The 11,501-nt window shown below is 35.7% G+C and overlaps 1 protein-coding gene across 1 annotated transcript; it reads left to right on the top strand.

The window, feature by feature from the left end:
* Positions 1 to 1,316: 1,316 nt before the first annotated feature.
* Positions 1,317 to 1,851, top strand: LOC149232460 (ethylene-response factor C3-like). Its single transcript, XM_089381923.1, has 2 exons — positions 1,317 to 1,500; positions 1,715 to 1,851. Exons 1-2 carry the CDS (start codon positions 1,317 to 1,319, stop codon positions 1,849 to 1,851), a joined length of 321 nt encoding a protein of 106 aa, XP_089238049.1.
* The last annotated feature ends 9,650 nt before the right edge of the window (positions 1,852 to 11,501 follow it).

Below are 11,501 nucleotides of genomic sequence, written 5' to 3' on the forward strand. Positions count from 1 at the left end.
CAACCAAGCCAGCAAGGAATTTAGGATTTTCTTGGTAATCCGGTGCAGAGCAGGGTCTAGATACCGAGAAACGTTGAAGTTGCAGGGATTCTGCACTATTTCCGTCCGTCGGGGAGAAGCAACTGGGAAACGAAGGCACTATTTCCTTCCGTCAGGGAGAAGCCACTGGGAGCCAGGTTACCACATCTAGAGGTGTGCCTTGAGAGCTACTCAGCATCCGTTAACAATGTCATGCAATGAATTAGTATCATAAATAAATTAAATGCTTGCCTACGAATTGTATTAATGGGCGACTCATTGCTGAAGCAGTTCACAAACCAAACGATGAAAACAGGGGAAATGCTTGGTAACAGAAACAAAATAGCAAGACAACCAAGAGCGTGCAAAGAAAGTGTGCCGTTAATTTTTTAGGTGCAAGACACGGAAGCTCGGCAAACCGCTCCCGGGTTGTGATTTCTGCAACACGAGAAAGGGCATCTCTCTAGGTTTGAATGCTGGCGGAGTCGTATCGCGGTTTCTCTTCACCCGTTTGCGCGATTTATATCCAGATTTCAGTTTCAGAAGGGTTTTGGGGGCAGGAGGATATAGGGGATGCCATTGCCAATGCCGATGGGACTATACAAATAGAGAGCTCGGCGCATAGATGTCAAGGGGAAAGTGAAACGTTTTTTAAGGTTTTTTAATGTTTTAAAACATTTTTTATTAAATCAGACGGCTGATTTTTGTTCAATCATCTAACAAAAGATCTAACGGCTACGATTAGGATAGAAAGACATTTGGGGGAGTTCATTTCAGAGGGAAACGCCTTACGGCGTAATAATTCAATTAGTGTTATAATTACGCGGATATGCTTTTATTTTCAATAAGTTTACCTAGGATTTGTGTCTACCATATGACCTTAGATTTTAGCGCTGACATATGTGCACCATATGACCTTAGATGCACCATATGACCTTAGATTTTACGGCTGACACCTGTGCACCATATGACCTTAGATTTTACAGCTGACATCTGTGCACATATGACCCACATTTTACAACTGGCCTGTTAGTGCTTGTGTTTCCTCTGATCATGGGAAATTTGAAAATTCGTTATAGCCTTCTCTGTCGCATGAATTCCCTTTTGATGAAAACGATTCTGAGGAGATGGTTTTGTATAGAGTTTTGCAGGAAGCGATGAGCGAAGGTTGGGAGCCCATCAATCAGACGAGCGAGGAAAAGAAAGAGGCCGCAGTAGAGACATTAGTAAGTGCATAGGGGGAGAAAGGGAAGCCATTAACAGTGGAGAATCATTACAGAGGGGGTGAGGAAAAGGCCATGGGGAAATATGTTGCAGAGATCAGAGATTCAAATAGGCATGGCGCTCGTGTTTGGCTTGGGGCTTTTGACACGACAGAGGAGGTGGCCATGGCTTATTATCAGGCGGTCTTCACCATGAGAAGCTCGCGAGCTATGCTCAATTTTCCTCTTGAGGTAGTGCAAGAATCCATGCTGCGAAATAGTAAGTATGGTGAAGTGGCACTTGGATGCAGTCAGCAACCTTCTGATTCCACTTTTAAGGATATCTCCATCTCCCGGCAATAATTCGATAGAGGCGAATGCAATGGGCATCTTGCTGGAAAATCAAAATCAAATCAAACCACTTGGATGCAGTCAGCAGCCCTCTGATTCCACGTTTAACGATCTCTCCATCTCCGGGCAATAATTCGATACAGGCGAAGGCAAGGGGCATCTTGCTGGAAAATCAAAATCAAATGAAACCACTGAGAAATTAGTAGTCGAATTGGAGGATCTGGGCATGCAATTGATTGTGTCCACGACTGTCATGCAACCTAATCACAATCCAGATTGAATGTGGTCATACGCAGGCGAGTTCTGCACACCCAATCGGTGAGGCGCGATTGGAATATGTAATTCTTTCTTAATTTATGTATTCAGTGATTTCCATATGCTCTCTCCCTGGTATTGGCCAATAAGCACCAATTCCTTGATTCTTCTTGCATTGCTGTTATATGAGGATTGAACATGATTTTTTTTGGGGCAGAGCGCAGGATTCACAATTTATTCTATATCCTATCTGAATCACCATGTATCTTTTCAACTATAATCATCCGGAAATTGCAATACAATCCTCTACGAATTGCAAGCTTCCATGTTCCCCAAAATTAGAGTGGAGTTTGCTATTGTTTTTCATGGTACAAAAACCGGACACCATTTCAGATGATGATGAATCTCATATATAATATGATATAGACAACAACCCATGGCGGGCGCTGGAAGCGAAAAGCACTAATAGGTTCTTCGAAGAGGCAAAGTCTTGCCCAATTGTGCAGGGACTTTGTGTATTGTTTCAGTAAATTGGGAAAACCTAGAAACATGTTTTTAATAAATTGGGAAAGCCTATAAGCATTTTTCAATGGTCTTATATTAATCATCACTAAATATGTAAGTTTATAGTTGATTTTATCCCATCAAAATTTTATATATTATATTAAAAATATATATTAAAAAATTAATAAATATAAAAAATCAATATACACATCTAATTAAAAAAAATTAAATTACTCTATATATAATAAACATAAATTAAATTACTATATATATAATAAACATATATATAAATGAGAGGAGTCTTACCTTAATTAAAATGAAACAATAGCAAGTTAAAATTAGATATCAAATTGAAATCCTCACTAAAATTATTTATTTATTTTCTGTTATGTATGAAAGCATATGTGAAAAGTAGAGAACAAAAGGGGCAAGCAGATATTATTATGAGTGGGTCTGGAGTATACCTTAAAATTGATTTTGCTTGGTTAATGGCTAATCTTTTTTGGATATAAGGAAACATTTTAATGATGCAAGATCTAGAGGCATCTATTATGAGTGAAAGCCTATCCCATTATGGACAACCAGTGAGTAATTTCAAGTGGCATGGTTTTCTTTGAATGACAATGATGAGTCAACCTAAATTCTAGCAAGGTAATTTCAAGTGACATGGTTTTCCTTGAATGACCGTGATGAATCAATCTGCATTCTCAACCAGTGATGGACTTCTGCATTCTCAGCCACTGACAGACTTCCCAAATGTTAATTTGATATCAAGAATCTATTTTCCAATTTTTGTTCTGTTACCACTTCATTAAAAATTGTGGGTTATCTCTAATAGATTAAGTCTTTAAATTTAAAAATAAATATGCTTTAACTTCAACTTCCATTTATTTCCTTAGTAAACCCTTCATATGCAAATAGATGACCACTTCTGTTTATTTCATTGGCTAGCTCTTGATATACAAATAGATGATTAACCTTGATATACAAATAGATGATTAACCTTGAAGATATGTGGTTAATCTAACTTACTTTGAATGTCAAAATAAAGTAAAACACACTTGGAGATTCCATAAGTTAGAAGCCTATAACGTTTTTCAATAGTCTCATATTAACATTTTACTATTTTGAACTCCCGATCTGAATTTATGCTCATTGACATGCCGAGAATCCATGCATAAATAGAAAGAAGCAAACAACCTATACAGTGAATTGACCAGCAAACGTGCCAATATATCCGGAGCGCTTATTTTGTCATTTTAAAACGTTTATACGTTTTATATGATTTCAAAAAAATTATACAGTGCGAACGTTGCTCCATCTATTTATTCAAAGTATCGATTCTGATCAATTTGCACAGATATTGTAGTCGGGGTTGACTTCAAAGGTTCGACTGTGATTATATTATTCTTGGAAGATGAACACACTGTTTTATTTGTTGGTCCTTCCTAAAATAACAGATTTGGCTGGAAGATTGAGTGGACAAGCTCTAAGCATCTATCACAGAATTCTATAATTTCTAGACTTTTATGGAGCAACTACCTGGTCAGCAGTTGGAGTTTATCCACATGTACATTATTATTTATCTTTCAAAAATAATTCACATAATGACAACAACATGGAAATTTGAGATGACAAATTTTAAAGAAGCAGCTGTGAAAATCTGGGTAGAATCCCCAAGTGTGATAAATTGGAAAAGCCTAGAGGCCGTCAATGAATACAGGTAGAGATGAAATTGCTAAGTTGAATAGATAAATGTGGTGTGTAGTTTATAATATATATTTTAAGTGTTTTATTATTTTTTGTGGAAGGTTATTATAGAAATTATTTGGTTATTGTTTTTGCCTTAGTTATTTTTTTTATCATAAATATTTCTCAATTTGCTTCATATTAATAATTTAACATTATTATATTTGGATTATGAATATTTATTCATTTACTTAATGTATAATATTAAATAAATAATTTTAGGTTTTTTTTTATATTAAAATTTTATGTTTTTATCATTTCATTAGTTGAGAGATTTGACTGTAATGTGATATTTTTTTTTAATTAATCAATTTAATTCAAATGGAAAAAAGAACATATCTATTTTGGAGTTAAATCTTAACTTTTTATCTATGCATAGTACTAATAATATTCTACATTATTCTATGGAGTTTAAATCTCCACCATCCACCTGATAACTTTTTATAATTCTAAAAATCCTATTGAAAAATATAAACATCTATTAACCTAATTATTAATAATTTTCAGTTTATTTAATGATTTATTTTCAAATAATTAATTGACTTAATTTTATTTACAAAAGTAACAATTCTATCTATTATATTATTGTATGGTTTTCTTGTCTAGCCATCAAAATGATATCAAAACTCTAGATAACCACCATGATTACACCATAAATTAAAATTTGAAAAATATAAATAATATTTTTCTTTTAATATTTTCCTTTTTCCACAAGCCGAAAATGCTCAGACTTTCTCAAGGGCTACCAGACATATGAATAAGTATCACATTTAGAAACTTCAATGGTTGTTGTATGTACTAAAAAGATAGCAAGCTCACACATTTACATTATTAATAAAATAAATCATTTCATTAAATGTTGATAAAACAACGTTGTCACAACATTGACCAATGCAAGTTATAATATTTAACATTGCAAAAGTAGATATTTCAATATGGATAATTGCCTCGTATATTTTATGTCATTATTTCTAGATATTGTTGCTATATTCATGCATTTTTTTAAAATAGGTATAGTGATTTCTTATTCTTAAATTCTGCAAGAAGATCATTCAAAATTAAAATCATTAAAAATATTTGATACTTAGTAAATATATATTTTCCATTACCTACTTCTCATCATAATTTAAATCATTGCATAAGGAAAAAAAAGAAGAATAAGAGATAAATAAAAGAATGTTGTCAGGGTCTAGATCCTAAGCCCTAGGGAGAAAAGTAATATTGTGAATCATGAACACAAGCATCATCTTCATAAAGGGAAAACAAAATCAAAAGCTTTCTGTCTGTTAGAGTTAGTATTTTCATACTTCCATCAGTGATCAAAACTCCTCTTTTCATATCATATTAAGTTCCCATTCTGAAATTTTTGTCATTCCAACTAGGTCCTCATTCAAAAATTTACTCATTGATAGTAGCCCTAGTAAAAAAACCTTACTCTCCCTCAAAAATCAATACTTGTTGGCCCACCTTTATGTCTTACTGAGCATACATCAATCATAAAAGCTCATTTCATCATGTCTTTGTGTCAGTCAAGTCACTCTCCCTCAAAAATCAATACTTGTTGGCCCACCTTTATGACTTATTGAGCATACATCAATCACAAAAGCCCATTTCATCATGTCTTTGTGTCAGTCAAGTCAACATGGAGTCTGGTTATTCAAGGTCCCATTAGGTCACTAGGTTTCATTTTCCAAGGTTCAATAATACTCCATTTCATCTCATAAGGTCAAAAAAAGTGTGAGAGTGATTGAAATAATAATTATTTATCATCTAAAAAGGATTTGTTAGTATGTAAAAATGGTTTTCAAAAGTTGTAATTTTGGTTTCAAAGTATGATTTTCATACCAAAGTGTAATTTCATTGAAAAAAGAGATAGTAATTTATTTTTATTTCTTTTATGTAATTTTATGTTCACTATATGTAATAAGTACTATTCCTAAGCTTCCAACTTAAACTCTATATGCCAACTTCATCAAAGCAAAGTCAAACGTAAAGAGCGCCAAACTCCAGCATCATCAATCTGCAAAGAACAAAATCAAAGTGTAAAGGGTAATTAGCAAAGTTTTCAAAGGTGAATTGAAACATTAGAGAGTGGGTTTTAAAATCAAAAAATCAAATTCACTCAAGTATAAGAGCCTTCATAACATCACATTTAACTTCATTTCTCTCCTACCATCGTTGAGCAAACTCCAAGAGAGGATTTTTCAAGTTCCTGGGCAAAATTGCAAAAAAACAAAGCAAGCACTGCGTGCTTTCCAAAGGGAGGGCATGTTTGCTTATGGAACGGTGCACCTAGCAAAGAGAGGGTGCCTTTTCTTGTGGTTCTACTCACTTGCCCAGAAAATCTAGAAACACTTCCAGACTTCACCAAAGCTTCAATGACATTGTCTTCAACCTCCAAGAAGTGAGTAACAATTAAAAATAACATTCTTCTTCCTCCTAGAGTCATTCATTTTGGTATTTTGAAAGTTTCATTAAATATTTGGTTTTTTACTCATTTCAAACCTAGTATCCCCACAAATCACCTTTGCACTCTCAATTCCCAAGTTACATTCCCCTACACTTTCATACCCTTCCCTCATTACAATTCCCTTTCCCTAAACCCTTTATCTCATTACCCTAAGCCCTAGGTGCTAGAACTACCTAATCTCCCAACCCCCAGCCTGTAAATAATTTCCCCATCCTAAATTCCATCATATTACTACTCTCTGTCCCCTAACCCATTTCATAAATCCCTCGCACCATCTCCCTCCATTTCCCTTTCCCATTCCTTATTCCTAAGAAACACATTCCACCAACATGATACCTCCCTAGGGTTTTGACATTAAGACACCATGGTGGAAGGAGAAAACAGACCATACAATGAGGGAGAAGAAACAAAGGTGAAGAGACCACACAAAGGGGGGGAATACTCAAAATTGAGCCGACAAATATCACGGAACTCTTGGCATCTCCTATGGCTATGACATGTTTCAAAAATGTTGGTTGTTATGAATTTTGTGAGCAAAATTCAAAAGGTCCAACACCATGCCATGTTGACCAGAATTTTCATATCTAACCTCCATGAAAACCAAGTTACTCTAGCTGGTGTCACTTTTACTATATCCACTGTCATTATATTAGCTACAACCGGGATCCCAAATGTTGGGGAGAAATGGTTCAAGCAAAGTGAATTAGAGGAAAATTACTATGAGCCTTTGATAAAAGCAAGGTATATGAATGAGAAAAAGAGGTTTTTTCCTTTTTCTTACCTCCTGGACTAATATGCCCCAATGATGAAGATTATCATGTAATGCTTTTCATGCGAATGTAGATTTTCTAGACTTTATACCTATCACATCCGTCTCTTAATGCATTTCACTAAGGTAAATATGCTCAACATACCCTACTACCTTTTCCAGAGCATTGATTAAATGTCATTTATTATACAGAAAAGAGAGTATGAACATCGAATGAGAAGTATTTTCCATCATCCCCTCATCAAAATCATAGTCCTTTATCATCTCAAAGAACCGAACATTGCATGGACTACCTTCATAGCCAATGAGATATTCACTAATCCATCTATTCAGCATGCATAGAATATGCCTTCATCATCTCACCCTTCCACTTCCATTCCCCCATCTCAGCCCACAACACATTCATCTTCATCAGATTAGTCTCCTTCACAAAATTCGCCACCCTCATCACCTTTTCATCATGACATTGGATCACCTAAGAGGATTGAGGTTACTAAGCCTAAGAGGGCTAATGTGGCCAAGGTTGAGCCATTAGCAAGAACATACCAGAGAGGTCACAGGCATGTGTTTGCTGCACACATAGTGGGAGAGGTCTTACCTTCTACATTAGCAAAGCAGGTAGACAAGGGAAAACAAAAGGTGTCTGAGGCACAGATTGAGGCAGAAATCAAACATGAGGAGGAACTCCATGAGACTAAACAAAATTTTGAGCTTGTTGACCTAAGTGAGCATGATGATGATGATGAGAACATCAATATAGTCATCAAACGAAAGTATGCCAAGGTTATAGAACTCCAAACTAATCTTGATAGGGCCAAATTTGTCATAAACTTCCTTCAGCATGAGAATAAGCAGTTGAAAACCAAGCAATTCACTGATGAGGTAAAATACATCACAGCTCAAAGAGACGAAGAAAAAGCCAAGGTTTTTTTAGAAGAGGCACTTGAGAAGCATGGTTTTCATGAGGATCAAGACGAACAAGCACCAAGAGGCAGGCCTAGAACCAGAGGTTTGAAAAGAGCCTTGGAACTTGAAAGGCAAAGGCAAAGAGAGATAGTTGATGAAGCTATGCTTGATGATCAATTCTTGGATATGATCAAAGAAGACAAGGAAGGTTAGCTTCAGGCCATCAATGACACTTGGAGAAGTTGTTGAAGAAATCTAGAAAGGACAACAACATTCAAAAGAGAATGGCCAAAAACTATGCCAAAAGAGAAATAAATGCAAGGGCAAAGCTCAAGCCAGCAAATGCAAATATTGAAGCCCTAACTCACCAAGAAAAGAAAAAGAAACTTGATATACTTGCAGAGGCTTCACTCCAAGAATAGCCACATCATCATCAACCACTTCAGCAATTTTGAAGCATTTTGGATCATTTTTTGCAAGTTCTGTCTTTTTTTGTGTGTTCCTCAACATAGCTATATCAGAAAAAGGGTTAAATGCGCAACGTCCTTGGCAATGCACACTTTTTTGAGCCACTTTTTGAGAAAATGAAGACCACTAGTGGATGCCAAATGGCCAATATATCTAAGAAACCCACTTTTCCAGCCTTAGTTTGCAAAAATAGTAGGTAAAAAGGGAAAAAATTAAGAAAACAATCATGTTTCTACCTCAATTTTGGCATAGGTGTTGCACACTGAGCAGTATTGAGAGAATGAAGTTTTGAGGGGTCAAGTTAGCTTCATTTTGCAAACTGGATGCATATTCAAAAAGTAGACCTGAAGGGATTTCTAACAAGCCATCTTGAGCCTAATTTGGACACCTACAACTTAGTCAAAATCAACCTGCAATAGGGAGGGTGCACTTGACACTATGAGGGTGCACTTGGTAGAAAAATGGCGCACTTGACCATTTGCTGATATTTTTTAATTTTCACTGTAATTTTGACTTTCAACTGAGAAAATGATGTTTTCACCTATGTAATTGAGGATGGTAAATGTAATAATGAGGTGGATAAGTTATGTTGGGGTATATTTATCAGGTAAAAGTTATCATCAATTCAAATGAATTAGTTTCAATGTATTTAGGGATGAGTCACTTTGACCATCCTATAGTCTAGCTATCAGTTCAGATTTTGGTGGAACTACTCCTCTCATGGATTCGACCCATGAGGCTGGGAGGAGTTTGTTTTGAGGCCTATATCTTGTATTTTTCAGTTCTTTTCAAAGGTTGGAATTAGTTGTAGCCATTTTGATGGAATACCTGTGGTATGGTATTTTGACATATTTTCTTCTTGTGTTGCATATGTTTGAATTTTTTGTACTCTCATGTTTCATTTCACTTCTATGATATGTTTATTTTCACGTTTATGAGCAGAATACGTCTTACATGCTCTGTTTTGGGGAAATCCTCATAATGTGTTCATTTTCTTAAGTTTAGAAAGAACACATGTTTGTCTTTCTTTTTCTAGCACTTCACCAGTGTTATCCGTCTCACTCAAGCACCTTAAAGTGTTTGAGTGCCTACCTACCTTTCTCCATCAGATGTCCGCAATCATACTCTTATTTGTCTTGATCTAGTCTCTTTGACCTAATCCTCATCCAACAATCAAATATCAAACAAATAAAACCCTCTACACTTTATACCTAGCCTAAAATCCTAATCCATCAAGCCCTCTTCGACTTAGTAGGGCTAGCTACCAAGCTAAAAGGTTGGTCTGTGGTTACCTCTGCTAGACTCTTCCTCAGCCTTGGAGATCTAGAGGAGTGATAAAATACTGGCATCATTGCCAGGGAATGAAAGGTTCATTTTCCATGGGTGTATGACAATATTTCATTGAGATTTGGTCCTCTGCATGATAGGACTAAGTTTTAGAAAGGATGATTTTCTAATTGCAACATCAGGATTTTTGATCTAGCTTCGTGGAGACACACAAGAGAAAAATCCAGGTCTTGATCCAGTTGATCCAGTCGAAGATTCAGAAATCTTGTTCGAAATCAAAGGAGTCAATAAATCACATTTTCAATCAGACCTGTTTCCATTAGTAAGGTCTTGATCATTACCTGCTAGATTTCTTTCTATTGAAGACATTCCTTTGTTTTGAAGTTTCAAACTCTCCTTGTTCCAATCAAGTTTGAATTGTCTTACTGCACGTAGTCTTTGACCTCATTAAGAATCTAGCTCCTAAAAGATATACCAAGTCAAATCCTGACCCAAACCCACTTTCTCCTATTGATGATCGTGAAATATTGTTAAGAAAACCTAAAATCCCTTTCCTCAAGACTGAAAGTAAAAAATTGGAAAGAAACACTTCCCTACCAGATCAGATACTAAGTGATGAGGATATTCCTTTTCATATTCAATTCGAGATATCCCTATTTCGTTCAAATTCTGAGTCTTGTCTTACAGAGATAGTGTTTGATCCCATAAAGTTTGATTCGTACTTACCTACCTCGAAATATTTGTTTACTCAACCTTTTACAAAATCCCAGTTTTCAAAACTTGAGCACAAGCTTTGGTCTAATTTTGATAAAATTCAAAGCCTAGTGGACTAGCTTCAAATTATTGCAGAAAAAAGCCTATATCCAGTATCAGCTTGAAAGCTTATCTTTTGTTGTATCTTCTACTGCACCTCCGAATACATCCACTATCACATTTCCTATTGTATCTTCAAACACATCAACCATTGTATCGACTTTTGTAAATCCACCTCCTTTGACATCCTCATCTTCATCCCAACCAAACCAACCCATTGTAGTTCTCGTACACCCACCCCCAGTAGTCATGGTGAGATTTGCTCCTTTAGTATTTCATTCTCAGTTGGCAGATCTACCTCAGACCTATGGCCATAGACTTCCTATTTTTGATGGCAACCTGGGAGTCACAGCACAACAAAATATTGACAAAAATGGTTGGTTTCATCGATCTAGACGAAGTTGATGTTGATGATTCCAAAATGAGACTAATAGCTCAGAGCTTTTCTAGAGATGTGAAAAAGTGGTTCTGTGGTTTGGCAGCTGGTTCCATCAATACTTCTCAGAGGCTAAACGGGTTGTTCTTAGCCCGATGGCGGGAAAAGAAAAATCCATTGTAGATTTTGGTGGAGTACAATACATTGAAGAGGGGTATGAATGAGATGGTTCATGATTTTACTATAAGGTTCAATCATATCTACAATTCCATTATGAATAAGATGAAACCTCCACCTGTTTGGCACTTCAACACTATCTGGATGCCTTTGATC

This window comes from Pinus tabuliformis, chromosome J (assembly GCF_031772625.1).
Source record: "Pinus tabuliformis cultivar Carrire ecotype Pingquan chromosome J, CPIR1, whole genome shotgun sequence".
Lineage (NCBI taxonomy): Eukaryota > Viridiplantae > Streptophyta > Pinopsida > Pinales > Pinaceae > Pinus > Pinus tabuliformis.

Coding starts and splice junctions, on each gene's coding strand:
- LOC149232460 (XM_089381923.1), top strand. CDS start 1,317: ATGGGGAAATATGTTGCAGAGATCAGAGATTCAAATAGGCATGGCGCT. Junction 1,501..1,714: donor AGAATCCATGCTGCGAAATA/GTAAGTATGGTG, acceptor AATTCGATACAG/GCGAAGGCAAGGGGCATCTT.